This window comes from Oikopleura dioica, chromosome 1 (assembly GCF_907165135.1).
Source record: "Oikopleura dioica chromosome 1, OKI2018_I68_1.0, whole genome shotgun sequence".
In the NCBI taxonomy this organism is placed as follows: domain Eukaryota; kingdom Metazoa; phylum Chordata; class Appendicularia; order Copelata; family Oikopleuridae; genus Oikopleura; species Oikopleura dioica.
Window position 1 is genome coordinate 4124097 of NC_137291.1, and position 27831 is coordinate 4151927.

Sequence of the window (27831 nt, forward strand, 5' to 3'; positions counted from 1 at the left end):
TTCCCGAAAAAAGACAGTATTCTCGCATCATACGACCAAAATAACCTCGCAGTCCAAGTTCACACAACCTTCCAAGTAAGCCATTACGTAATAATTCGTCGAAATTCGTCGAATTCGAAATCTTCGATTTGAACTTGATTAACATTTGACTCAGGCAGTAAGGCGTCAACGACCTGCTCGGGAGGTCCGCACGGAAAAGATCAACTTCTGTCATTCTCATGTTCACCCAGGAGTTGCCATCTATCGCCAGGAATTTTCACGGACGCCGTCGCCGACGGATGATTTTACAGACAGTATTCACCCCATGCTCTTTTTCGACAACACAAGGTGAAAAAATTGGCTCCTTCCGGCGGGCCACCATCGTTGACTTTCCCAAACCAGAACTCATGTCAAACTCATTCTAGACGTCTTCTTCAACGAAGTAACGAGCGTTATGCACGCTATCGCCAATCACTCAACGAAAGTCTCCAAGTCAGATCGCTCGAGCTCTTGGACCAGGACGAGGCGCTTTTGAAAACAGCTTCGAGGAGGATCTCGAGCTGGGGGATTTCTCACCTGATGAGATGGATGAGGGCGACTTTGCGTTCGACATCGTTGATGATTTGTTGAAGTCGTCCTCATCGTCGGAGGAGGAAGAGGAGGATAGTGAAGGCTCGCTTTCGGACTCAGAGGTGAGCCGTTTCCTTCAGCTAATGACTCATATTTTACTAGGAAGATGATACTCTCTGCGGAGCAGACGAGCTCAAGTCCGAATCAATCGATCCTGAACCCATCAGGCAAGAAAAGAGAACCCAACTTGTCCTTACTCTTTTTTTCAAGGGAGGATCAACTCACTACTAGAACGAACATCAACTTGTTTGTTTCTTCCTCAGTCGAAACGGATGATGAAATTTCAGACGAAGAAATTTTCTCGGAAAATCTTCTTTCTATGGAATCTTTGCCTCAAAAATCGCCTCCAATTGCTCCGAGATCTGTGGTTTCAACGAAAGGTTCGATTGATTACGGCTCTAGAAATTTATTATCCTTTTTAGTTTCGAAGCCACTGTATACTCCTGTTGTTGGCTACGGACCTTCATTTGTTCCCTACGGGAGTATGCTCTCCCTCAACTCTTTAATTCTAGGTTTGTTCTCATAAAATGGTTTGTGCTTAAAATTTGCGTCTTTGAAAAAGCAGAAACTTACAACATCAAAGATATCAATAAGACATTGATATCGGTATCATCCATCATCTTGACTTTTGAATAACAATCGTTGAAAATTTCAACTCGCCTTTAGGATTTTACCTTGGTACATTTTCGTTCGCGTTTCCCGTTACGTTTTCTCTCTTCTTGAAGTTCTTTTGAGGTGCGTGTTGATTCGAAGGACCTACACTTAGGGTTTCTAAGGAAGGTCCTTAACCCGTTGCCGACCAGTAGGCGTTAGTTTGCCCTCTGCGGTTAGGGTTAGGGTTAGGGTTAGGGCGTCAATGAGGTTGTCGTTTTTCAAGCCTCGGGGCGTGTCATTGCAGCGAAACTGCTACGCGCTCGGCAACGGGTTAAAAAGAGAAATTTGATGATAAGAGTATTTAGAAAACGAGCGCCCGAAAAATAAAAAGAAGAAAAAATGCAAAGCTATAAAAAATTTCTTCAAGTTCATGTTTGGTTGCGTGATTCCAGATGTCAAAGATTGAAAATAACTGTATCAAAAAGACCACCTGTACAGAAAACTAATTATGATATAAACATATATTGAACAAGGTTGTCTACGCATTTTCACAATTACAGTGACACTGTATTCATTATCTACTGAATAATCAATTATCCAAAAAGCAATTTCAAGCCCTGTCTAGCTGATCGTATCAGACATTCTGTCAATTCAATGAATTCGAAACTGGGCTCTAAATGGATTCCTATATAAATGCAGCGCAGTACACCTCGAAAAACGAAAAGAAATGAAGAGAATTGCGTTAATTTTCGCCTCTTCTTTTGGATTCTCAAAGAATCCAGCGGACAATTCTCTTGACATTTTTCTTTCAAGTAAGGGTAGGAAAACCTTCGATAAACCCATTTAACCCTGTTCAGAGCGATTCGAAAACGCCAAAGCCGTGCTGGAAAATTTCAACGTCCCACATGGCTCCCTATCTGGATCTCCGCCGGGGACGTACTCTGTAGCGAAAAATATTGAACCGAGCAAAGAGCACAAGAAAAAACGCGTCAGAAGAAAATGCACATATGTTCTTGAATAAACAACTTTCCAGCTATTTTCATTGTTCACGAAAACGAATTGATTTTTAGTGATTCTCAACAACAAGCAAATTAATTAAATCAGTGGCTTTTTTAGCTTTCAATCTCTCGAGTTGACGTCTCAACATTGTTATCAATTATTATTGTATAAAACCATTGAATATGTCGAGCCAAAAAAAAATCACTCTGCTAAAGAATAAAGCTGAATATTTGGTGCATCAACTATGGATAACTTAATGAAAGCTAAAACAACCACTGATCTTATTAACGCTCTTATTTTAGCTTCAACAAGAAAAGAAATCGACTTTTTTCGTGAACCATACTAAGTGTCAAAATAAACCGTCTATTTTTACTTTTACATTAGCCGTTATCTTGAACTGCTTAATGCAATAAAAACAAACCTGGACTATAAAATGAACAGCTTTTGGAAAGTAAATTCAGTCTTCAGTTTTTTTTTCGAGAGAGTAAGAGAAGCTTTTTGAGAGACAAATTAATGAGTATTTTAGGCTTTTGAAGAGAACATGAAGCTTCTCAACTCGCTGTTAGCGTCGGCCCTAGGGCATCAATTCGACATAAGTCAAGAAACTGCAACCGCTTTTCAAGCAGCAGGGATCGACACTTCGAGCTTCAGAATCGTCGAATCATCCGCGTCAAATGGGATGGTTGGTCGAGGAATCAACGCGTATGCACAGCTCTGGCAACCGGTCGTGAGCGGAGGCCCGATTACAGTTCCTTACGCTCTGCATTTTTCGGTCGCCCAATATGCTGACAATATTCAACCCGCAATGACCGCGCTGGAGAACGATCTCGCCTGCTTTGACATGCCCTACGTCGCCGATCTCTCCACAACGACATACGAAAACGGAATCATCTTCGTCTACAACCCTGATTGGTGCTTTTCCGCACTTGGTCTTCTTCCTGGCTACTTCAATAATGATGTCGGAAAAACGTCGGTGACGGAATTCGGCGCCCCAGCAGGATGGCAAGTCATCAACTTGGATACGGACTGTGCCCAATCGCTGGAGGTTGTTCAGCACGAAGTTCTCCATGCTCTTGGATTTCTTCACGAACAATCTAGGCCTGATCGAGATGACTACATCATTGTCTATCCTGAGCGAACTACTCAACCAGGTTATTTATCCTCCAAGAAAATGTCTTCATATAATTTAGGCCAATGGGAGATGATGCTTCCAGAAAAATGGTACGATACAGGCCATATCTACGAGCCAAGATCGCTGATGTCCTACAGCTCCAAACATTTCGCTAAAGACCCAAACATATGGGTCGCCACACTCAAAGACGGATCTTTCATCCATGATGGCCCAAGAATCACCACAACTGACGCGCTCCAGGTGCAGCAACTCTACTGCGTTGACCAGGGTCTCTTCCCCGATTTCGAGTACAAAGAAACGACAACTTGCCAGACTCCGGATGAAGTAGGAGCGATAAGAGAGGTGTTCATAGATCGTTTTTGCGATCAGTGGCAGGATTGCCCAAGCAACGAAGACGAAGACGGGACAATCGTAGAATGCGCTCCAAAGTATTCAGCAACGCCTGCTGGCTGTTGTGGTGGATTCATTCGCACTGAGAGAAACCAGGAATGTCTCCACAATCCTGACAGAAAATACGGCGATAAAGACACTTGGGATTGCGAAGGTGGATACACGATGCTATTTTACATGCCGTGGTGGTCAACAAATGGCAGGTGGCTGATGCTTAATCAAGAGAATGCCGAGAAAGCTTTTCAAGGACAGGGCTTTTCTTGGAGTGATACAATTTTCTCAACTGCTGACTGTCCACCAATGGACGTTGCATGGGACTGGAGCACCAACTTGAAGTGTGCTGTTGGAGGACCTGTTGTGACTGAGCCTCCAACTGAGCCGCCAACTGAGCCACCAACTGAGCCACCAACTGAGCCTCCAACTGAGCCGCCCACGCAAGCTCCAGTAAAACCGTGCTCAATCTCTTCTATCGACAAGTCCCTGAATCCAACAGATCCGAGCAATTCCTTCATTTGGCAATGCACTGAAGTGACCAGTAGAGGAAGGAGAAAATGCAAGGTCAAATGCAAGGGAGATAGAGTAGATGCCTCTTACACCATCAGTTGCGTCCACAAAAACAACAACAACACCTGGAAAGTCTTTAGATAAGTTTCGAAAAATGTTTTCAGGCCAAAAAATCATTTTTTAACTGTTCTAATTCTAGAGTTTCGGGTACTTCCGGTCAAATTTACGAAATTCTAGTATTCCACTGCCGTTTTTGATACAGAAATGGTAATATGGCATATAGCATGTCAAAATGACCGCTAGAACGTGAGGAGTGCAGGGGTCTCAAAAAATAAGTACTTTTGCAAAGAAAAGTACCTAAAAATAATTATTTTGTCATTTTTTAGCACTAAAAATATCAATTATTAATTTTTTCGGGCAGAAAGCAGATGCTTACTCAATTTTTATCTCTAGGGCTGCCACATAAAAAATTGGCCATAATTAACCCTTCAGAATTCCATTTTTCTAACCCCACCACCGATTAGGGTTGGTCCAAAGCTTCCCCAAAAAAATATAATTTTTGAAAATTTTAAGGGTGTAGCCCCCGAAAAATCGATTTTTTCTAATTTTTTTCGCTTTTTTTGGCTCCGGAGCCCGAATTTTCATTTTTTTTCAATTTTAATTTTGGGATCATCAAATTCAGGGCATTTGACAACCCCAGTGACTGCAGCTCCGTGAAATTCAAATTTTCGTTTAAGAAATTTTTTTCCCGAAAAAATTCGAAAATTTTCAATTTCTTTAAAAAGTTACAGTGGGTTGCGCAGGTAGTTGCCCCCTAAAGAGCGGGCGATGGGGCAACCAATCCTACAATCACTTTGAGCGAGTCTAGAAAGGAACAATAGAAAAAGCGCGGGCAAAGGGGCAACCAAAGCTGCAATCGCAGAGGGGCAACCAACTGCGCAACCCACTGTACCAAGAATTAATTGAACAGTCTAGAAGTCAATAAAAACTGTTTTTGAAGGGTCCTGACTTAAGAAAAAGCCTAAGTCATGCCCAAAAAGAATTCAACAATTGAAAGAAAAAATTGAAAAAATTATCAATAAATACCATAACAATACTAAAAACGTGTAGAATATTAATTTTAACATCGGATGGAGGTGGGCGGGGTTGGGGACGAAACTGAGATTGATCAACTCAGACTTCCCAGCCTTTGTCAAGCCCCTTAAATTTAAAAATCACGGAACGGGGCTGAGACGGCCCGAAGGGCCGTCAAGCCCTTAAATTTAAAAATCACGGAACGGGGCTGAGACGGCCCGAAGGGCCGTCAAGCCCTTAAATTTAAAAATCACGGAACGGGGCTGAGACGGCCCGAAGGGCCGTCAAGCCCTTAAATTTAAAAATCACGGAACGGGGCTGAGACGGCCCGAAGGGCCGTCAAGCCCTTAAATTTAAAAATCACGGAACGGGGCTGAGACGGCCCGAAGGGCCGTCAAGCCCTTAAATTTAAAAATCACGGAACGGGGCTGAGACGGCCCGAAGGGCCGTCAAGCCCCTTAAATTTAAAAATCACGGAACGGGGCTGAGACGGCCCGAAGGGCCGTCAAGCCCCTTAAATTTAAAAATCACGGAACGGGGCTGAGACGGCCCGAAGGGCCGTCAAGCCCTTAAATTTAAAAATCACGGAACGGGGCTGAGACGGCCCGAAGGGCCGTCAAGCCCTTAAATTTAAAAATCACGGAACGGGGCTGAGACGGCCCGAAGGGCCGTCAAGCCCTTAAATTTAAAAATCACGGAACGGGGCTGAGACGGCCCGAAGGGCCGTCAAGCCCTTAAATTTAAAAATCACGGAACGGGGCTGAGACGGCCCGAAGGGCCGTCAAGCCCTTAAATTTAAAAATCACGGAACGGGGCTGAGACGGCCCGAAGGGCCGTCAAGCCCTAAATTTAAAAATCACGGAACGGGGCTGAGACGGCCCGAAGGGCCGTCAAGCCCTTAAATTTAAAAATCACGGAACGGGGCTGAGACGGCCCGAAGGGCCGTCAAGCCCTTAAATTTAAAAATCACGGAACGGGGCTGAGACGGCCCGAAGGGCCGTCAAGCCCCTTAAATTTAAAAATCACGGAACGGGGCTGAGACGGCCCGAAGGGCCGTCAAGCCCTTAAATTTAAAAATCACGGAACGGGGCTGAGACGGCCCGAAGGGCCGTCAAGCCCCTTAAATTTAAAAATCACGGAACGGGGCTGAGACGGCCCGAAGGGCCGTCAAGCCCTTAAATTTAAAAATCACGGAACGGGGCTGAGACGGCCCGAAGGGCCGTCAAGCCCCTTAAATTTAAAAATCACGGAACGGGGCTGAGACGGCCCGAAGGGCCGTCAAGCCCTTAAATTTAAAAATCACGGAACGGGGCTGAGACGGCCCGAAGGGCCGTCAAGCCCTTAAATTTAAAAATCACGGAACGGGGCTGAGACGGCCCGAAGGGCCGTCAAGCCCTTAAATTTAAAAATCACGGAACGGGGCTGAGACGGCCCGAAGGGCCGTCAAGCCCCTTAAATTTAAAAATCACGGAACGGGGCTGAGACGGCCCGAAGGGCCGTCAAGCCCCTTAAATTTAAAAATCACGGAACGGGGCTGAGACGGGGCTCATAGTTGAATTTAAAATGTTTGAAAATATCAAGAGAAAAAGAAATTTTCTCAAAAAATAACTTTTAAATCAATTTTTCCGACCATGGTTGATCATGGTCGGAGCTGCACTTATTGTGGATGAGTTTTGCCCTGATCTTTCGAAATCAGGAAAGAAAACCAAAAAATTCAACATCACGTGACTCCGCTGGAGATTTTTCCGATTTTTGGCTATTTTGGCGGTTTTCGAGAATTTAGATCTCAATTTTTTCAAAGAAACTCCCTTAACTCTAGTTTTATTTCTTTTCTACGTGATTCTACTGATCTCGTGCAACATTCTAGGGGGGGTTTTGGGGGGATTCTCTGGGGTCTTATTTTTATGTGGCCACCCTATTTATCTCTTATTAATAAATCTACAAAGAAAACTATATTTAAATCGAAAATTTCATGAAACTTAATATTTTTAGTGCTAAAAAATCACAAAATAATCATTTTTAGGTATTTTCTTTGCAAAAGTACTTATTTTTTGAGACCCCTGCACTCCTCACGTTCTAGCGGTCATTTTGACATGCTGTATGCTGTATGCATACAGTATGCCATATTACCATTTCTGTATCAAAAACGGCAGTGGAATACTAGAATTTCGTAAATTTGACCGGAAGTACCCGAATCTCTAGAATTTTCAAGAGATACATATACCGTTCGACTCGGTTTGAGACGGCGGTGAAGATGGCACTAACAGTTAAAAAGTGACTTTTTGGCCTGAAAACATTTTTCGAAACTTATCTTAGAGGCACCGCTCCAACCTGCACCACTGGTTCCACTGGCTCCAGCGGCCCTTCTAACGTCGTTGACTGCTCCACCACTACTAGAAAATGTGCGGAAGAATGCATTAAGCAAGAGCTCGCTCCTGAAGGCGCCTTTGAATGGAATTGCAAAGGAAACAAGACCGGCAAGAACTGCTTTGTCAAATGCGCCAACGGAGATAATGCAGGCAACTATCGTCTCAAATGCCTGAAGAAAAATCCAAAGTATTGGAAAGTCATCAAGGGAACGGTAAATATTGACTTTTGAGCCAGTTTTTTAAATTTATAATAGAAACCATCCTGCGGAGGAAGCTAAATGCACAACCTTCTTGGACTTCGATGCTCTTCTGTCAATATTATCAAGATTTCAAAGCATGATATCATTAATCCATCTTTTCCCCTTTTAGTTTCATATTTCAATTTATATAACTTCTATTTTTATAAATCATATATTTTCTTATTATTTTTATCATATATTCTATCATATTCTTTATTCAATTTTCTCCTCTTCAAATTAATGTCAACGTATTTTGATTTGTCCGAGCTCATATTTACTGCAATAAATTATTGCCAATAATCAATAAATACTCCCTTCCATCAACATCTGTTAGTCCGGGTTCATACGCATCTTGCTCATATTCTGGACCAAAAATGCAGAAATAGTACGGGATAGAGATATTTTGACAAACCCAAGGAGCTAGCCACTGGAAGTAATATTTGATTACTCTTGAGTTGTTCGTGTGGTATAAAAGGTTTCTATTCTTCTTTGAGCGAGAAAAATGAGATTTTTGATTTTTAGCTTGAGCATTATCAGGACTAGTTTTTCAAAGAGACAAACGGCCTTTTTCTGCCCTAAAATTTGTGAATTTCGGGCCGAAAAATGCCTCAAAAACTCAATAAAAGAGCGTGCTCGTTTCTTCAAGGCCATTTACTAGAATCTCTTTCTCCAATTCGCCGTCCAATCAATCATTTTTCCAGACCCCCTTTCATGAAAAAGCGTCAATACGGATTCGCTGCTCACTTGGAAACATTCGATGATTTGATGACGCTCTGGAAAAACGCCCTGAAAGAAGCGGAAACAAGCAGCAAAAGAGACTATTTATCTGAATACAGAATCAAATAAAAATCAATTTATATATTTGCAGAGGTTTTTGAAGAAATTTTCGGCTCTTGGCTATTTTCATATTGCCAGCCAGGATCGCCATATTCATATCGACCTTCGAAAAAGACTTGATGTTCCAAGGGCTCGATCTTTGCTTTGAGCGGATCTTCGGGCAATTTTTGAGGAGATTTTGGAGTTTGCTTCTTGAATGGAGAATTTTGACGGGAGCGAGTGAAGTTGGCAGCGACGACTGGTGAGTTTTTGTATGAAGCGAGCGAGTTGTTGACTTTTTGAGCCTGAAAAGAGGAAGATTGAAAGAAAGAAAAAAGGGTTCATGGGTTTATAGAAGTGATTTTATGGATCAGGTTTTTGATTGGCTGGTAGGCAAAATGCAGCGATCTTATTGGTTATCCCAAGATGCACTTCCATAAATTGGTTTATTCCGAAAAAAGGGTTTTTTGTGGCACAAACCAAGAAAAGAAAATGCATTTTTGAAAGACCAATTAGCTTGCTGTATTTGGCTCAGCGGCTAATAAAAATTCCGATCCGGAAAATCACTTCGATGTCTTGATTTTTCTCGTTTTTTTTATTGAAAGATTACCTTTTCTTTTGATTTATGACCAACAATGATGGAAGGCGCAAACAACGCAGCTGAAACCAAAAAGCCCAGCATCAAAACAACGCCCCTCCCAACATCATCAGGCTGGGAAGCCGCAGAAGCAAAATGAATGAGGTTCATGACAATTGCAAAAATCGACAGCATAAGTCCAATCTTTAAACTGGGTGATTTTGCACATTCATAATTAAAAGTCGAATCAAGATTTGACTCAAAAGACTCAAAATGACCCGTTTCATGCAAGCGACAGTGTAGGAGGTGAAGAACAGATCTTTGTCATATTTCCAGCCGAGGATTCCGATGATTCCCGTCACAGCTACGTCGCTAGAATTTCAATTAGAAGTTTTGTCAGAAATTTTTTTTACAAATAATAAAGATAGCTCATTCTTTTGCCAATTTCCAGCGACCAGGAATCCTTTTCGTTTGCAAAGAGTTTCCCGATGCATGATAAACTAAAAAGGCAGATTACTTTCATTCCGAATCCTGTGCAACGAACCAGATGACGCCGGTGACGCCAAGCGCAAGCTTCAGCAGAGACAGTATGTAAGCGACGTTACGCGGCTGCGATTTAATTTGTCTGAGAAGAGTTTAACGGGTGTTTGACGAAATTTGACGGGACGACAAGTTTGATCGCGTGAAAGTTTATTTTGGAATTTTTTTTATTTTTAAGAAAAATTTTTGTTTAAAATACTAATTTTTATTATGTAAATTTATCATAAAAATTATATTTTTAAAATAAAATTGGTAATATTTAATAAAAATTTTCGACTAAACAATAGATAATTATTTAAAAATTAATTATTTAAAAAAATTGAAAACGAACAACGAAATAACGAACATCGAAAAAAAACATACGAAGGACTTAATTTGAAGCGAATCGAGCTATTGCTTGAAACTTCCGTCAATTCGCTCATAAACAGATCTAGAATTTTAACTCTTCTCTTCTTCATATCTTTCCTTACCTCCTGACAAGTTTACTGCTCCTTTCAAATAATCTTTTGAGTTTCTTTTTTTCGGAATCAATTTGGGAAATGTTCAGTTCACGCTTTTATGTTCGAAAAACATATTGTTGCGGACACAAAGCCTTAATAATCTGGACCTAAAGGTGCGTATTGATTAATTTGGAATTAATTAATGCTGTTTGTCTATGCGTATAAACTCAGAAGAGCATAGTAAGTCTGATGAATCAAGGGCAAGCATCATTAAAAAATGTCTTTTCAGAAGGTTATTTTGAGCCGTTAAGAAGGGTTACCCCCTTAAGGGGGTAGAACTAGATTTTTCGAAAAATCGTGATTTTCGGGAGGCACCCTTTAATAAGAAAAACCTGTTTTTACTTATGATTACGCAATTTCCTCAAAAATGTTGCTAGATAAATGGTTTAACTATCTTAAAATGAGAGTTAAAAATTTTGGCTAGTCACGTGATTCAGGAAATTTGAGGACGCGAATACGCTAAAATTGCAAGTTTCGAAGAGGGGGGTTGAAGTTTCGCTCTCTCACGCCAAAATGTGTTGACGAAAAAAAAATTTAAGAAAAATGTTGTTAGATCTAAGTTTGTTCTATCTTCAGCCGAAGAGAGAATATGAAAATCTAAGCTCTCCTGGCTTTGAGCGCCGGTCTAGAATCGGCTATTTTCGAAAAACCTAGTTCTACCCCCTTAATGAAAAATGGGTCACTCTGAGAAAATCGCCGAATGCCGCTGAATGTCGACAAATGTCGCTGAATGTCGCTTAATGTCGCCGAATGTCGTCACTTATTTTGAAAAACTGAATTTTCGAAGAGATGTTTGGTAGCGACATTCGGGGACTTTCAGCAACATTCGGCGACATTCAGCGACATTTTTCGACATTCAGCTACATTCGGCGACTTTCTCAGAGTGACGGATTTTTGATTACAGTGGTATGAGCGGTTTCCGCACCCCTATTTTTCGTCTTTAAAAATTCATATCTTTTGATTCAGATATGACATTCGATTTCTGCTTTCAGTAATGAAATTTTCACGCCATTTTCTATTAGAGAAAAAAAAGAATAAATAGAGTTTTTTGAAATTTACTGTGTAATTTTAAAAAATCGTAGGGGTGCGGAAACCGCTCATACCACTGTAAGGGGGTAACCTTTCTTAACGGCTCAAAAAAAAACCTGCTCAAAAATCAGATTAAGGGTGTCACTATGAAAAATCCGCCTTGAATCAGTTTTTCAAATTACTCCCCCAAAGAAAAAGAAGGCTTGTTTTCTCCCTTGATTGCAATTTTCTGATTTCTCTGAAATTAATTTCGACTAATTCCTTCTTTGTTTTGTGACGATAGCTGTGTTTGGCGAGAGATTCGTTAGCTCTTGTTCGAGTTCCATCACCTTAACCATTCATTTTTAATATCCAGCAACTAATATCAAAACGACCCCGCTTTTATCTCAAACTGTTCATTTTGCAAAAAAAAAGAGAAGCACGCAAAAAGTGTGTGTTTTTTTCTCCTCCTCTGAGTCGAGAAAAAAAGCAAATAGACCGAGTAGCAAATGAATTAAATCCGGGCAATTAGATACGTATTTGTGCTTCTCGGTGAACTGTTGGAGAATTCTTAATAGATCTGTACCTTCACTTTTCCTTTTCTACAAAATAGCAAGTTTACTTACTTGGCTCGGCAACCTGTGTAGAAAGCCTGAGTGAGGGTCTGAAAGAACTGAAATGAAAAGCCGCGCAGCGGCTTTTTAAGAACGAAGCCGCGAAGCGGCTAAGCTAGAATTTTTGATAGATATTTATGGTAATATTAGCGAAGCGCGTTATTAAAAAAGCCGCCGCGCGGCTTTTTATTTCAGTTCTTTCAGATCCTGACTCAGGCTTTCTACACAGGTCGCCTAGCAAAGTTTACTTACGGATAGCAGCTTTCAGATCAAAACTCGCTCGTCTGCATAAAATAGTTTCTACTTGACTCTTTGCTTGGTCACTCGTTTTTGCGTCTGCCTTGACAGCCATCCTGACAAGAACACGAGTCTACAGTAAAGCCAGTATCCTCGTGACAGGTCTCTTTCAAAATTCCAATTTTTAATTAAATCCAATTTATTATTGAGCAGTGTCTTTTTTGCTGGACGAGTGAGCTGCTCCTGATGATCCGATCAGGCTCAAATGTCAACACCTGCTTCATGCCAGGATGCGAAAATAGGCGAATGGACCCTAACGGAGGTGAAGAAACGAAAAAAAGTTGGATCTCAGCTGATAAATCTGTCATCGAGTTTTATGATGATGAGTGCAAATAATTGAAAAAAACATGAATGATATAAAATTTTCCTTGATAAAAATAATGCTTTCTTGCCAGCTAAAACTTTATATAGCTCTCGCGATAGAATCATTAGTTCCAAGCTCAAGAATTTCCGCAATTTTCGACCATAACTAGAATAAACGGAGACAGCTTCAATTAAAAAAAGAGGAAGTTCTCATATTTGTGCGCGTGTCATACTTAAATGAATTCGAGCTGCTGACTCCTTGTTTCAAGAATTTTTGTTTAGAATCTATCAATGTGTTTGACGAAGACTTACTGAAGTAGAGGACAGCAATGACTCCTGAAATCGCATACGCAGCTACTGTTTCAAAACCAATAATGATATCGTAAGCAAAATACAAATTGATTCCGATAATCAAAAAAGCTACCAATGGACCGAAGATAGTCCAAAACTTTCCAGTCGCAAATTCACCCATTATTCTGAATTATTCATCATTTCAAGCAAAATAATGGCACTAACCTTGCTTGAGCACAAAAATGAAGAACATGGATAATCGCGAAAGGAAGAAGATTGAAGGATGTTTAAAATATCATTCATGCTGGTCAAGCTCGAAATATCCGAGTAAAAGGCAATCGCGAAAGTCGGCACGATTGCAAGAGAGCGAGTGAGAACGACTCGGGCGAAACGGGACCACTGAGGATTGAGGAATCCTTCCATGACAAACTGGCCACTGAAAAGAGAAGTAACAGAGAAGTCTAGGCTTTTTCCATCAGTGGAAAGAATGGCAAGACTCACCTATACTTGCCGGTCATGGTTGAGCTGTGGCCAGCTGCAAAGATTCCGACGGCCCAGATGTAATTGGATGATTATGAGTTTTAATTAGGATGGAACGCGTGGGTACTCGCTCGAATATTTTAATCTTTTCCTTGTGCCAGCTGAGGAACTCCGCAATTGGTGCAGTGAGGTACGACAATGCCGCAAACAACTTCTTTTTGATCGGGCGCAGCTTGGACGTACTCGAAGCCGAAGGAAAACGCCATTGTCGTAATTAAAACTGCGAAGGATGCTTCTAACTTTCGAAGGCCATACTTGTCGAGGAAAAGGAAAACGACTGTGTCGACGATTGTGATGAGCACACCGCCCCAAAAAGAAATCGCACAATTGGAAAGAAGGGAGAACGCGATAGCTGTGCCAATTACTTCTTGCATATCGCTGCCGATAATTGCTAATTCTATCGAAAGCCAGAGAAGAATTCGCACTGGAGGTGAATAGCCATCGTAGCAGACTTGCGCCAGATGCTTCCCTACATCCGGTTCTGGTTTTAAACTTACTCAAGTGACAGATAATTACCGGTAGTAACTCCGAGTCTGAGCGCAAATTCTCTGGCGAAGGGGTAACATCGCCCACCCCGATTTCAGTCATCTGAACGAACAAGGAATCTTAAATTTCCTCCACTAGAATACAAAGATCATCACCAATTCCACGATTATTTATTTTGACCCAGGTTCATGCACCTAAACTTACTTCAGCAGAATATGCTTTATTGTCTGTCATCTAAAAATCAATCGAAAAGAAAGAATCAAACAGAAGTTCCAAATTCAAAGTTGATAACAAATTTACTGTAGGTTTACTTCAGAAGCAAACAAATAAAAATGAACTGAACCTCCAGGTCACTTTTCGAGAAAAATCTGAACTTGAGTACCCTTTCTATAAAATTCTCTAACGATAAAAATTGTTAAAAAATATGATGGCAAAATAACATAAAAACGGATTTTTAAAATTTTTTATTCAGTGAGTTGACATGTAAAGAATAAAATGCTGAACAGAGAAATGACGAGATAAATCTCTACCTCAAATTCAAAATCCACCGTTCTGTGCCGCCATTCTGCGCATGAGTCTCCGTAATTGGGCTTGAGCTACCATTTTTTCCGCGCGAAGTTTGGCGTTTTCTTCGGTCAGCCGCATCCATTCGATGGTCTGCCGTTCGATCTAAAATGAGAAAAATTAAGTACTTGCTTCAAGAAAAAAAAGATCGACTTACCTTTTCGTCTTGTCGTGCCAGTTCATCATTCGCGTATTCGATATTCATTCTGTTATGTTCACACTTGTCTCGTCCCCTTTGCTCTGCTGCTTGAATTTTGGCCTCGAGACTTAAAATTATTTAAATCAGAGATTCCAATAAAAATGGTTAATTATCAATCAATGACGATTTTTTCCTTACTATCGAACTTTTTCCTTGTGGAAAAGATAAATTAACACAATCATCCCCATGAAGAAGATCGCCGAGGCAGCGGAAACCGGGACGTAGACAATAAACATCTAGAATTATAAAAATAATTATTAATAAAAATCAATGAAAAGCGAAAAAACAAATAAACACTCGGAAACTGCAGTTTAAATCTGTAGAAATTCAGATTAATAGACAAATAACCGATACTAAAAATTATTAATATCTCAGTTTTCTCGAATTAAGGGTTATCTCTCTCCAAAAAGAAAAGAAATTTCGTCGAAATTTGGTGAAAATTTTCGTTTTTTCTTCGAATGAAACAAGCGCGATCTGAATTTGCCATCAAAATTAAAATCAGATTCGCCATCTTTGATTTTTTCAGTTGCTCAAAAATCCCAAGGCAAGTTTTGAGAGTTCAAGTTGACATGAAATAAAAGAACAAAGTAAAATCGTCATTTTGAAATAAATTTATGACATTAATTACGTTTATTAAAAATAGAAATTAAATCATAAAATATACTTTTACATACTCTTCCTTGTTTTCAGCCGATGAATAAACTGACAATGAACTAGTTCCGCTGTCGCGAATTCATTGCCAATTATTTTTTCTTCCAACCACTTTCGGAAAATTCGTTACAACAAGGTGCAAAGGAATAATATTCATTTTACCGCAGGAAGCTTCTTTGAAGTTTACCGAGTTTTCGTTTTATGTTCCTGAGGCAGCAAAAAGTCAGTTAATTTTTACGACGACATTTTCGTTCTCAGAGGGAAAGAGACGTACTCAAGTACATTTGCGACTTTTCGACTTTTCGTGTTTTTGAGTTGATCATGTCGACCGTGAGTTTTTAACTTGATTCCGGCTTTTTAAACAAAATTCTAGAGAAGCGCTTCGAAAGAGAACCTCTACTCGGTGATCAACCCTAACGATGATTCCCAAGAACTCCAGAGAAAGATCATCGCAGCTCGGCAACACTTGCAATTGCTGAAAAAGAACCAAATCGTTCTCGCAAGAACGAGAACTGTCAAGCGTCTGCTAGACAATGTCCGCTTGAGCAGCTCTAAAAACGTGACTGAGCACGCGCCAAAAGAGGATTTGGTGATTTATGCGAAGGAATTGACGAATTTGAGGGATTCGATTGATGAGAAAACGAGAGAACTGGCGTATTCGCAAAATATTTTGACCGAGAAAGAGCGAATTCTTTATGAAAAAAGGAAGAGGCTCAAAATCGAACTTCTATTTTTTTTCATTTTCTCTCTTTTCCAAATTCTGAGCCTCAAAAGATGCCAGCTTGAAGAGCTCAAACTCCAAGCCGAGCACGATTTCGACCACTCCCAAAACCACGTCGCTGAGCACGCCAATCGCAACTCTCATCTTTCTCTCAAATGCAAGACCTTTTTTTTATCGAATCCAAATTGAAATTCTAGTGAGCAAAATTCAAAAGGCAATTGCAAAAATGAGAATCAGAGAAGTCGAAATTCGAAAAGAAATTGAGCTCAAACGAACTGAAATTGCTGAGTAAGAGATTTTTCTGATTTTTGAAAGCGCTAAAAACTGTGATTTTAGGAAGAAGCAGATTTCGAACACTGAAAGGGAGCAAAAAAAGCAAATTTTCGTAAGTTTTTTTTTTTGAAAAAAATCTTTCAAAGTGCTTAGCTTTTGGACAAATCCGGACTTGAGGAGCAAATAGCCGAAGCAAAAACTCTCCTTTTCCAGGTTTGAAATCAACGAGGAGTTTCCCCCGAAAAACCCCATTTTAGCTGACTGACCAAAAAGAATTCAGCAAATGGAAAGCTTCCCAACAAGCACTGCGAGAAAAACTCCTGGAAAAGAAAGAAGCCGAGGATGAATTTAACGATCCTCTCGAAGAAGAAAAAAATCGACTGCAGAAAATTGCTGATGAGCTTTCTCAGAACATCGTGATTTCTGCTTCTTCTGAGGAGCATTCGACAATCCGTCGATTGGAAAGCTACAAAAAAAAGCTTTCGAGAGAAGTTCAAAAAGTCAATGTGAGTAGCGAAGCAAATGAAGAAAGGTTGAGTTTATTTTCAGTCATCGACGAAAATTGACTTGGAAAATAAAAACAGCGTCAAAGGAAGAATGCAGGAGCGATTCAGGTATAATGAGATTTGAAAAATATTCCTTTGGTTAACGAAGCTTGAGCTCAATTTTGCTTAGCCTTCGAATTAGCTTGACTAAGAAAATTTTCCGCTCAGCAAAGCTTTTCAGGCTAAGACAGCTGTGCAGATTTCTCGAAATAATCTAAGCTTTGAAAATCCAAGAAGCTGATCTTATTTTTAGCTTTTCTGAACTTAGCTTATTTTCGAAGAAAAATAAGCTCAACTGAGCTTAGCCTGAAGCTGTGCTGGAAAATGTCTGGAATTTTTTTTCAGAGATATGAAAATCGACAATGAAGATAGCGACGAAGACACCACAACTGTCTGAAAAACTTCTTCCTATTTATCGAATATTAATATGATCGAAATAACACACGATGAAACCGCTTTTAAAAGCCGCCTCTGAGTTCATTAATGATTATTTTTATTTTCACGATTATATGACCGCGATTTTTATTTCACATTTTACGACCTCCGCGATCAACTCCGGTCCTCGTGGTTTAATCTTCTCGCTTTTTCTGAGGAAGAGAAAAAAAAATGTCAGAGAAAAGTCTTGATAAAGAGAACTTGTATTTTTCCGTCGATGGAATTTCCGTCGACCCGCGGGATGATTCTGAAGAATTGAGGCGGAAAATTCTAGTGGCGAGGGAGAAACTGCAGGAATTGAAGACGAATAGGATTGTTTTGGCGAGAACAAGAGCTGTGAAACGAATTCTAGGGCCGAGTTCAAAATGACTTCCAAAAAATTCAAATTTTTTGTCCACATTTTTCCCCAAATTTTTTTTCCCGAAAATTTCCCGATTTTTTTCCCAAATTTTTTTTTCCTTAAATTTTTTCCCAAAAATTTTCCAATTTTTTCCCCAAAATTTTTTTCCCAAAATTTTTCCCCAAATTTTTTTCCCCATTTGAACATACTTAAAAGACAATGTCCGACTTACGGCCTCAGAAAACGTCACCGGCTACGAGGAGCGCGACAAACTCATCGACCAGGCTCGAGAAATCACGAATCTGCGAGACAGCATCGACGAAAAAACTCGCGAGCTCGCTCATTCGCAGCAGATCCTGTCGCAAAAGGACCGAGTTCTTTACGATCGAAGAGTTCAGCTGGAAGAGCTGCGATTGAAGGCGGAGCAGGATTTTGATTTTTCGCAAAATCATGTGGCAGAGCATGCGAATAGAAATGCCAATCTTTCGCTCAAATGTAACTAATGAAGAAATTCTTGAATAACCTTTTTCAGTGAGGAAGATCCAAAAAGCCATCGTCAAATTGCGATCGAGAAAGATTCTCATCCAAACAGAAATTGAAGAAAAACGGGAAGAAAACACGCTCAAGCAGATGAAAATCAAGAAAGAAACGACTGAAGCAAAAATCAAATTTGTGAGTCTCAGATTCGACTGATTTTTTTCTGCTTATTTTTCATCTTGCATTTTTAGGACGCGTCTAGAGCTGATCATCAAAAAGAGATCGAGGCTCTCAAAAAAGAACTCTTTAAGGTAATCTTCTTCCATGATTTCGATGCTTGATAATTCTCGTTTTTAGATCATCAATTCGGCCAACTTCGAAAACTGGACCAATAAGCAAAAAGCCACCATTGAAGATTTGAAGCTAAAACGGGATTTGGAAGACAAGGAAAACGACGTCTTCGAGGTTGAGAAAAACCGACTAGAACAAGAACTGGCCTCATTGACTGGCTCGCAAGAAGTCAGCTTCTCTGATCAGCGAAAAATTGGAAATTTGAGAAAGAAAAAGGCAGAGCTTCAAGAAAAATTGGCAAAACTTGAGGTGAGATCAAGTTGAAAGGACGCTTTTTCTGATGGAAATTTTGTAGAGTGGCATTGATGTTGACCTCAACAATAAGAATCAAGTCAATAAAAAACCAAGGAATGTTATATATATTCCGAAATATGGCAATTGACTTGAATCACAATGATTCCGTTGACAAAGAGAAAATAACATTTATAAAAGCTTGAATATCGCAGTCGACCAAGAAGACGAGGACGAAGAGGTTGATGCTTAAGAAAACTGAAGTCGCTTAAAAATCATCCCCGTTCGCATCAAATGATTCATTTGATGGAATGTCGAAACATCAACAAAAAACGCTTGCATGATCTCATCTTTCCCCTAATTTTCCCTTCATGATGAATATGTTTATTCATTTTGATGTTTGCTGTTAGCTCCGATTCTTGCTCGTAGCCTTCTTTATCGTTCCAAAGAAAATATCATGCTTATTTCTAGTTGAATTTCGCGGATTCGATTGAAGTTGAAACAGCACCGATTTTCAACATCCAAGCACCAACCTTGGTTCAAAGCGCGCCCCTAATTGATGATCATTCTCATCTTCCGATCTCTGAACCTCCAGAAACGCCACCACCTCAAGATCTCGAGCTGCGTTTCGCAACTTCTTCTAAGCATGTTCAAAGCGCTCCCCAAAGCCAATCCCGCACTAGGACGATCAATCAAGGGTTCGGAAACTCTGGCCAGAATTTTTCAAAATCCTCGACTTCCCAGAACATCAAGCAGTCTTCGAATGGCGGATTCACAAAGACGACTTACTCCAGCAACTCGAAATCGTTTGCTTCTCCGATTCCCGCTGCGAGAAAAAATTATTCAAGCGAAGGAAATTCAAAACCAGAGAGTTCTTCGAGTCGCTTTGAATTGGCCGGCTTTGATTTTTCGAATAGTAGATCTAAGTCAGGTAATTTTCACTTTCGAAAATTTCGTCTAAAGTTTGAGAAGCAGTATCAAAATATAGAAGATCTATGAAATTTATCATAGCAATAAAGCGATTAAATTTGACTGTGAGAAAATTTGAAAAGTATTTATGGTTTTTGAAAAATCTTAAACTTTTCAGGATTCACCAATTGGGAGTCAAATCAGCCGCTAAAATCCTCAGGAAAAGCAACAACTATCCATTCTGGTGGAAACTCTTCTCACTCAAGCCACTCTGGCGGAGGAATCTCAAGGTCTTCATCAAGATTTGGCGGCTCGAATATCATGTCAACGACGAGAAACTATCAAGATGGCACTGAAATCACCGTGTCCAAGGGCGAGAATCTCAATTCATCCCCATCAAAATCCTCGTAAGAATTTTTCTGCTTTTCTTATCTCTAGAAATTCTTCTAGAAAGGGACGATCAAGGATCGATGATTCGGCCTACGGGACAATAAGTCGGGCTTACAATGAAACAACTCATCCCTCGAATTCTTCAAGACGATTTCTTCAATCTGATCGACCAATTATGTAAGTTTCCATTAAAAAAGGAGATCTTTCAAGCCATTTTTCTGATGTTTATTTCTCTCTTTTTCAGGTCTCCTGATAATTTCAACGATGAAATAATGAGAACTGCTCGACGATATTGAACTCGATTGAATGAATGGTATCTTTGCATGTTTCTTAATTTCTTGATATAAAACAGGATAGAATTGAAGATTAAATAAATTGCACGCTTTTGAGAAAAAATTCTAAATTTTGCTCTCTTCGTTGATTTTTTCAATCGTCCCATCCGCCAAGAAGATTGTTTTCAATATCAACTGTGTATCCAAATGCTTCGAGGTCCATTTCATATCTTTTGACTTTCAAACGGGATTTTTCCTGATAATGTTTAAAAAAAATAAGGAAGAAGGCCCCGTTCCTAGACCAGTTAAATCTTCGCGGCTGAGTGCACTCAGCTGCTCTTTTAGTTTATCACTTCTTATTTCTTTCGAAATGCCGCCGAGAGTTGAGCCTCGTTGGACAAAGCCTTCCCAGGGCTTGATGTCGTACCCTGCTTTTCGGAGGACATAGTTGGCTTCTTCGTTCATAAATTCAGTTTTTATGATGTTGTCGTATTTGTAATTACAGGCTTTTCAGGGTCAATAATCCTTTTTCTAAGAAAAGCTCGAAAACGAGAATCTCGAAAATCTCGAAAATCTCGAAAACGAGAATCTCGAAAATCTCGAAAAATGAGAATCTCGAAAATCTCGAAAAACGAGAATTTCGAAAATTTCGAAAAACGAGAATCTCGTAAATCTCGTAAATCTCGAAAAACAATAATCTCGAAAATCTCGAAAAACTCGAAAAACGCCCTTCGTGTATTTTTGGACCGATTCCTTGACAAGCATGAAACTGAGGTCTGAAATGAGAATTGAAAGTTGACGATTTTGGAATCATCGAGCCAATAAAATGCCCGAAATCAGCGAAAGTAATTGTCATATCATCATCAGTACTTTCTTCATGAGCCTGGTTTCGCTCGCGGAGATAGCCAGATTTTTTCAAGAGCTTGAAATGAAGAGGATCGGCTTTTTTGAACTTTTGTCTGAAGCCCGAGTAGAATCTTAAAAATTTAGATGGCAGATTTTTTACTGCAAAATTACCTGAAAAGAGGATGCCGGACAACAAGAAATCGCGTTGCATCGTCGCCGGCAATGAGCTGCGGGCCAACTGATGGACCGATTGCACCAACTGAGCGAAGCGCTGCGCCCATCGAATGACTTTCCGAGTTCGGATATTTTTGTGAGGTCTCTCATTCAGCTTTTTCAGCGTTTTTTCAAAGAGAAAACAACTTCCTTTCATCTCAAAGAAAAAGCCCTCCCTGCCAATAGATCCAGCTCGTACAGCCGGCTTTTAGCGGCACACAGCCCAGTAATTTATGCTCAGCGTCTCCAACGTAAAAGTGGCGATTCCTTGTTTTCCATTCTCGCATGTCGTTGATTTCTTTTTCTCGGCAATATGCTTCAAGCCGCTGTTTTCTTTTTCGAAATCGTTCTTCTATTTTTCTGTCGTTCTGAGAAAATAGGGTCGAAAATTGAAAAATTGCAAAAAATTTTAACTTTTATATCAAAAAAAAAATTCACGAGCGAACAAAGAGCAAGATTGACGTTCGAACAAGCTTAAAAAGAGAAAAGAGTTTCGCACTTGATTTGAACACGTGACGTGCTCAGCTTGAATTTTCGATCGCGTTAGAATTCGATTATTTTAGGATCGATTCGGGAATAAAACAGATTTTATTCACCTTTCGTACCTTTTCCCAGAACTTCGGGTCCGTGATGATTTCGGCTGGCGCTTCATCCTTTTCAGATGAATTTTCGGATGAGTCATTTTCGGACAGATCGACTTCTTCGTCGTAGATATTTTCTTCTGTAAAAATGTCGAATAGCCCAAAGCGGGAAAAATCAGGAACCGGCACTGTCTGAATAGAGATAAAAGACCTCTTTTTTTAATCCGAATTCTAGCGGGAAAAAAGCGAATAAATGACAGGTTTTTGTCACTTGCGGAATAATTTGGATTTATGGGGGAATTGAGCTGTCTCGACTCAAACGGCAGATAATCCTAAAGACTCTGTAATTTTGAGATTTTTTATCAAAATTTATAACTTATTATTTTATAAATAAGCAGGGAGATACCCATTTTTAATTTACAAAATTTGCAAAGAGATACCCTTATTTTAATTTTAAAAAATTAGCAAAGAGATACCCTTATTTTACTTTAAAAAATAAGCATAGAAATACCCTTATTTTTATAAAAAATTTTGCAAGGAGAATAAATTTGCAAAGAGATACCCTTATTATAATTTTAAAAAATTAGCAAACAGATACCCTTATTATAATTTAAGAAATTAGCAAAAAGATACCCTTATTTTCAATAAAAAAATAAGCAAAGAAATACCCTTATATCAATAAAAAAATTGCGAAGAGATACCCTTATTTTACTTTAAAAAATAAGCATAGAAATACCCTTATTTTTATAAAAAATATAAACAGCAAAGTTAAGAGAACAGCTATTTTTTCGATAAAATAAGGGAATCAACGCATTCAAAAAATTTTGCCTGCTTTTCTTAAAATTGAGGTCATTTTCCTTTTTTACCTGTTTGACCCAAGTTTTGATGAATTTCTGATGTTCAACAAATCCAATCGTTGAAAAAGTCACCAAAACAACAACAGTCGAAAACGGCAAGTTTCTTAGTCCCCTAATAAACATTCTCTACAACTTCTATTTCTTCATTTATTTTCTCTCGAGAAGCTTGAAATTCTTCAAATTCTGATCAACGCTGAAGAAGCTGAGTTGAACCTGCGCGGAAGCAAGTGGAGCTGGGTGCGCTCTTAGGCGCCACGCTGGAGGCTGAGAGCTGACAAGGTGGATTCGAGTAACGTGAAGTTATTTTTCCGGACACATACAAATTTTCTACTGATTATAAATATTAGTTCCCAAGCTGAGGTTTAATGTCGCTGGGCTGTCAAAATCAAACACAGATTTTAGCGACCAGAAAATAACAGCTTTTCATTCATTGCTTCGAAAAAAAGAATAACAAAGTGACACCCTTAGCACTTTGTTTTTTTGAAGGATTTGTAATGAAGCGGTGAGTCGAAATGTGTTCCAATTTTTAAGAGGTAGATATCAAGAATCGGCATTTTCCGTCAGACTTTCCTCTCAAAGTTAAAGTAGTGACACTCTTATTTAACTTTAGAAACAAAACTTTAAGACCTTTATTCATTTCCTATGGAAGCCGAAATTTCGAATTTCAAAGAATTTTGTACCAAAATTTGACGTTAAAGATCGCTTTTTTTCCGAAAATGGTCATTTTAGAGAAGAAGAAATCAAAAATTTTGGCTTCCACAGGAAAAAGATAGATACTTGAAATTAATTTTTAGCAGAAAAAATAAGGGGGTCACTATGTTAAAAATATGAAAAAAACACTGACAGAAAACCCAATTCTTGATATCTACCCCCTTAAGCAAAGCTGAATTGAACGCATTTTAATCCATTGCAGGTTTTTAAACAACCCAGTTTTATTTAACAAAAGCGTTTGGAAAGGATCAATAGTATGGTGATTGTAAATATTTAAAGATTACCGAAAGCGAAATGCTCTTGACTGAAGAGTACAAAAGCCAGCGTTCAAATCTAATTTTCGTGACCGGCAATTTAAAGCAATTCGTTCTGGCTACCTGCGGTTGGCATTTTACCGGCGTACAAAATCGGCGAAGCGCGTCTTAGCAATTTCTCTGACCTATCAGCATTGTTAACAAAGACGCAAGGAGCAAATTTGACTGAGCGGAAAAAATTGTTCAGATTCTGTTTTTTCATTGAATTGAATTTATGGCTGTTTATTTGAATTTTTTAATATTCAGATTTTGGAGAAAAAAATTTTCACAGCTATTTTTATCGCTTTTTTGATAAAGCAGCTGATTCAAATTTCTATTGAAAAGAGGCCTTCTTTCGAAGAGTTTTTGCTGAAATCAAATGTCTTTGAGCAAAACAGCTCAATCATCAGAATCCTGAAATATTAAAATCGTCTTCCTTGATTTCGAAATTGAAAAAATAAAGCCGGAGACACTGTAGATTCGGCGGTTTTTACAGCTCTTTTGCGTGAATCACTGATTATTCTGCATAATTAAACGGCCTTGAATTTAAAAGAAGCGGTCAGAACTTTAAAGAATCAAAAAATCGTTCAATTCAGTAAGAAATTGACAGAATGAAGATTTTTAAGAGTTTAGCGATTTTAGGAACGGGATCATTACTGACTAAAAAAAGAGGACAAGAAATAAATTCACAGAAAATGAGACAATTTGACCAAAATTTTAACATCATGTTTGGCAAAATTTTAGACCAATCAGAAGCCCTCCTGAACGAGAATTTCTGATTGATCAAAAATTTGGCCAAAATTTCGGTCAAAATTGTGGCATTTTTTATCAAATCTTGCCCCTTAATCTTAATCCCAGTAAAAGTAACTGTATCAGCAATTGACTTGAATGACTACAGAATCGACAAGAGAGACTTGGTAAGAGTTCTTTTATTTTTTCAATGATTAAGAAATTTTCAGCTCGAAAAGATTTGGAGAAGAGGGAACGACAATCAAATGGACGTCTGGGAAAACTTTTATAAATCGCTTGGATTCTGACAATTATGTTAAAAAAATAAATTCTCTTTCTTTTTTTTTTATCGAACAAGTGGGATTTGATAATCTATTTTTAACTGACAAGTTCTACTTTTTGAAAGTCCGGATCTCTCGATTCTGAACTTTTATCGATCGTTTTATTATTTGATACTGGCAAACAGAAGCAAATTTCTCACAGTTTTTCGCGTTAAAATCTTGTCCCGATCGGAAAGAGAGGAAATGATCAAGGCAATACTGAGTTATTATAAATTGTTTTTGTTTGTTTTTCTACCGCTGTTGTTGCTGCCGCTTGCGCTGGTTCTGGAAGGCGAGGAGGATGGGATTGATTTTCGAAAGCTTGGGCAGTTTAGGTAGGATCAAAAATGAAGGACGGAAAAATAAGGGTGCCTCTCTCTTATTCAGCTACATGCTTGTCATTGTCGCATCTTTCTGGATCTTCGACGTCCTCCCTTTGGCCGTCACCGCCCTCATCCCCTACATCATCCTCCCTAGCTTTGGAATGATCAGCTCTTCCATCATCGCATCAAAATACATGTCGAATGTGAACTTCCTCCTTATGGGCGGATTCATGCTCGCAATTGCGATCGAAGAATCAAATCTGCACAAACGCATTGCTCTTGGAACCCTGATGCATATTGGCTCGAATCCGAGAGCGTTGATGTTTGGCTTTATGCTCGTCACGTGGTTGCTTTCGATGTGCATTACAAATACGTCAACGACGGCGTTGATGATTCCAATCGTGATCAGCGTTCTTGAGCAGTTGAAAGAAACGCAAAAAGGGGAGATCTCAGAAGAGGCAGACAAAGAAGCTGGTGATAGTCATGAAGACAAAGAGGAGAAAATCACAGGCTTTGATAAAATCAGCCTAGATTCAACGGTAAATACCTTCGACCCTATCTTTGAATAAAAATTTTTTAGTGCTCGGAAACTTTGCCAAGCGAAAAACCAACTCGACTTGAAATCTACCTCCTCCTCTGCGTCCCATTTTCAGCCAACATCGGCGGCCTTGCAACCCTAACCGGGACCGACTTGAACGTCTACCTCGCCGGCTACTACCGCGAGTTCTACGAAGAATACGCGGATGTAGATGGAAATGATTATTTCGACTTGACTTATGCAAACTGGGCAAAGTATTCCATGGTCCAGTCGTTGACCGTTTTTCTTCTTTCTTTTTTCTGGCTCCAGGGGCTCGGATTTGGCTGGAACCCGAAAGACTGGCTCAATTGCAAAAATAGTCCAGAAGCGAATCAGGTCATCAGAGACGAGTACAAAAAACTCGGCCCGATGAAACAGGCAGAATACTTGTCCCTGATCTGTTTCGTCACTACAGTCATTCTCTGGATCTCACGTGACCCTTCAGAAGACGCGAGCGGGTGGGCTGAACTCTTCCCGGTTCCGAATTGGATGACTGATGGGATGGCTGTAATTATCATCGCTATTTTCTTGTTCATTTTGCCAAAGGGAAAATCTGGCCTGTTTTGTATGTTTTCGAAGAATATCAAGATTGAAGATGGACCGGCAGAGGGAATACTGAACTGGGAAATTGTGCAAAGAAAATGCGCCTGGGGCGTGTTGATTCTCATGGGCGGCGGTTTCGCAATTGCTCTTGCGTCAGATGAGTCGGGCTTTTCAGAATTTATCGCCAATGGGAACGGTTTCAAGAGAGCTCCAGATGTCTTTAGCAAAAGGAACACTATTTTGAAACCGGAAAAAGGCTAGCAAAAATAACTGATGGTTGGGATGCATGGGCAATTTGCCTGTTATGCTCAGTAATTGCAGCTTTATTCACGGAAATCACGTCGAATACAGCTGCGAATGCTCTGTTTATGCCTCTGCTGAATAAACTGGCGCTGAAGATCTGCATTCATCCTCTCTATCTGATGATTCCCAGTTGTATGGCTTGTTCTTTGTCATTTATGCTTCCAGGAAAAGCTTTGATGGTATAAATTTTGTAATTTTTGTTCTGTTTTATGGAAGCTTTGAAGCGGCAACTGCTCCAAATGCGATTGCCTTTGGAAATGGAAAACTAAAAACGACAAACTCGGTAGATTTGGACTAATAAATGAATTCATCATTTTTTAAGGCACTTGCTGGATTTATGCCGAAAATATTAGGGATTTTGGTGCTCAATACATTTGTTATATTCTTTGGACCACTCGTTTATAAAACAGATAAGTAAGTTAATTTTAAATTAATCAATGAGAAAAATAAAGTGGAAAAGTAATCGCTATAATTTGGACTTTTAGCTTCCCTTGTTTCGGAATTCCGTACGCGCCTGAATGTAAAGATCCTATAATTCATCAAAACTGCCCTTATTTCAATAAATTATTTTAAACATCAGTTTTTATTTCCATCAAATAATCTTGTGAGCTAGCAGGTGAAAAAGAAAAACCTTCTAAAAGAAGGATTCTCCTCATTTTCTTCAAATGTTACGCAGGATCAAATAAGAAACTTGCATATGCTTGAGTGCACTCAATTTCGACTCTCACTCTCTTCGCACACTGACTCAAGAGATAAATTCTTATATTTTATCAGGCTGACTTTGTTTTGACCAAAAAATAATTCACATACTTATTAGATATGAGATCGATTTTGATATTTCTAGTAGTTTTTGTGATCTCATCTTCGGCAGAGAAGATCAAAAGTCACCAGAAATACCCATCAGACGTTCAAGACGATGTGCTTTTCCAAGGACTACAAATGGGAATCCACAGAGATAACTACTCTTGCCCGTAAGGTTTTTTGATGAGTAGAAATATTGATCTCTATGTAAAAGCGACTACGATCTTGGTTCTCTGTGCGACACTGATTGCAGGGTTGACTATATCGGATGTAGACAGGAATGCTCGGAGATCGTTTGCGAGAAGTAATAACTGAGATTGAGAATCAAGATAATGTATATTTTAGTGAATGCGTTATCATTTATGGTGAATGCCTGTCGGACTGGTAAAAATCTATTTTTTGACCAAAAATGATTTTTAAAGCCCATGTGGCGTCAACTGCCCTATTGGTTGCGAGAATTGCCCTCATCCACTTTGCGTTCCAAGTCCCTGTGA

The 27831-nt window shown here is 39.4% G+C and overlaps 9 protein-coding genes across 10 annotated transcripts; 6 read left to right on the forward strand and 3 right to left on the reverse strand.

The window, feature by feature from the left end:
* The first annotated feature begins 10 nt into the window (after window positions 1-10).
* On the forward strand, window positions 11-1742 carry LOC145697955 (uncharacterized). 2 transcript variants are annotated; one of them, XM_081775172.1, is made up of 8 exons: window positions 11-75; window positions 155-327; window positions 405-671; window positions 712-776; window positions 820-989; window positions 1032-1121; window positions 1276-1344; window positions 1569-1736. In XM_081775172.1, the coding sequence occupies exons 3-7, from the start codon at window positions 564-566 to the stop codon at window positions 1341-1343; spliced, it is 501 nt and encodes a 166-aa protein (XP_081631298.1). In that variant the 5' UTR covers window positions 11-75; window positions 155-327; window positions 405-563; the 3' UTR covers window position 1344; window positions 1569-1736. The 2 variants fall into 2 exon arrangements, with proteins under 2 accessions (XP_081631298.1, XP_081631290.1); XM_081775164.1 differs by lacking the exon at window positions 1276-1344 and having other exon boundaries at window positions 1569-1742.
* Window positions 1743-2635: 893 nt separating this feature from the next.
* Window positions 2636-4372, forward strand: LOC145711654 (uncharacterized). Its single transcript, XM_081789342.1, has 3 exons — window positions 2636-2653; window positions 2729-3353; window positions 3393-4372. Exons 1-3 carry the CDS (start codon window positions 2636-2638, stop codon window positions 4370-4372), a joined length of 1623 nt encoding a protein of 540 aa, XP_081645468.1.
* A 4381-nt stretch (window positions 4373-8753) lies between these two features.
* LOC145699810 (uncharacterized) lies at window positions 8754-12485 on the reverse strand. The gene is made up of 7 exons (XM_081777072.1): window positions 12218-12485; window positions 11634-11701; window positions 10314-10357; window positions 9848-9928; window positions 9717-9803; window positions 9337-9675; window positions 8754-9031 (listed from the first exon to the last, which is right to left on the reverse strand). Exons 1-6 carry the CDS (start codon window positions 12315-12317, stop codon window positions 9510-9512), a joined length of 546 nt encoding a protein of 181 aa, XP_081633198.1. The 5' UTR covers window positions 12318-12485; the 3' UTR covers window positions 8754-9031; window positions 9337-9509.
* Window positions 12486-12792: 307 nt separating this feature from the next.
* On the reverse strand, window positions 12793-14881 carry LOC145711655 (natural resistance-associated macrophage protein 2-like). The gene is given in 9 exon segments (XM_081789343.1): window positions 12793-12797; window positions 12878-13041; window positions 13082-13129; window positions 13131-13292; window positions 13358-13421; window positions 13479-13865; window positions 14431-14551; window positions 14604-14712; window positions 14784-14881. Coding segments are annotated over 9 exon segments (1158 nt in total).
* Window positions 14882-15514: 633 nt separating this feature from the next.
* Window positions 15515-16206, forward strand: LOC145711656 (uncharacterized). The gene is made up of 3 exons (XM_081789344.1): window positions 15515-15626; window positions 15670-16007; window positions 16071-16206. Exons 1-3 carry the CDS (start codon window positions 15618-15620, stop codon window positions 16204-16206), a joined length of 483 nt encoding a protein of 160 aa, XP_081645470.1. The 5' UTR covers window positions 15515-15617.
* A 14-nt stretch (window positions 16207-16220) lies between these two features.
* On the forward strand, window positions 16221-17303 carry LOC145711337 (uncharacterized). The gene is made up of 6 exons (XM_081789057.1): window positions 16221-16305; window positions 16354-16402; window positions 16444-16503; window positions 16548-16796; window positions 16840-16904; window positions 17181-17303. The coding sequence occupies exons 1-6, from the start codon at window positions 16244-16246 to the stop codon at window positions 17230-17232; spliced, it is 537 nt and encodes a 178-aa protein (XP_081645183.1). The 5' UTR covers window positions 16221-16243; the 3' UTR covers window positions 17233-17303.
* A 41-nt stretch (window positions 17304-17344) lies between these two features.
* On the forward strand, window positions 17345-20351 carry LOC145711657 (uncharacterized). The gene is made up of 11 exons (XM_081789345.1): window positions 17345-17402; window positions 17827-18105; window positions 18143-18282; window positions 18339-18398; window positions 18445-18687; window positions 18734-18812; window positions 18852-18910; window positions 19141-19600; window positions 19757-19985; window positions 20029-20145; window positions 20213-20351. Exons 1-11 carry the CDS (start codon window positions 17345-17347, stop codon window positions 20262-20264), a joined length of 1776 nt encoding a protein of 591 aa, XP_081645471.1. The 3' UTR covers window positions 20265-20351.
* Window positions 20352-21457: 1106 nt separating this feature from the next.
* LOC145711659 (uncharacterized) lies at window positions 21458-22918 on the reverse strand. Its single transcript, XM_081789346.1, has 3 exons — window positions 22747-22918; window positions 21905-22072; window positions 21458-21667 (listed from the first exon to the last, which is right to left on the reverse strand). The coding sequence occupies exons 1-3, from the start codon at window positions 22858-22860 to the stop codon at window positions 21458-21460; spliced, it is 492 nt and encodes a 163-aa protein (XP_081645472.1). The 5' UTR covers window positions 22861-22918.
* Window positions 22919-24997: 2079 nt separating this feature from the next.
* Window positions 24998-27725, forward strand: LOC145711660 (solute carrier family 13 member 2-like). Its single transcript, XM_081789347.1, has 9 exons — window positions 24998-25125; window positions 25178-25652; window positions 25694-26429; window positions 26495-26715; window positions 26859-26950; window positions 27022-27056; window positions 27384-27507; window positions 27552-27641; window positions 27683-27725. The coding sequence occupies exons 2-9, from the start codon at window positions 25182-25184 to the stop codon at window positions 27723-27725; spliced, it is 1812 nt and encodes a 603-aa protein (XP_081645473.1). The 5' UTR covers window positions 24998-25125; window positions 25178-25181.
* Window positions 27726-27831: the final 106 nt, after the last annotated feature.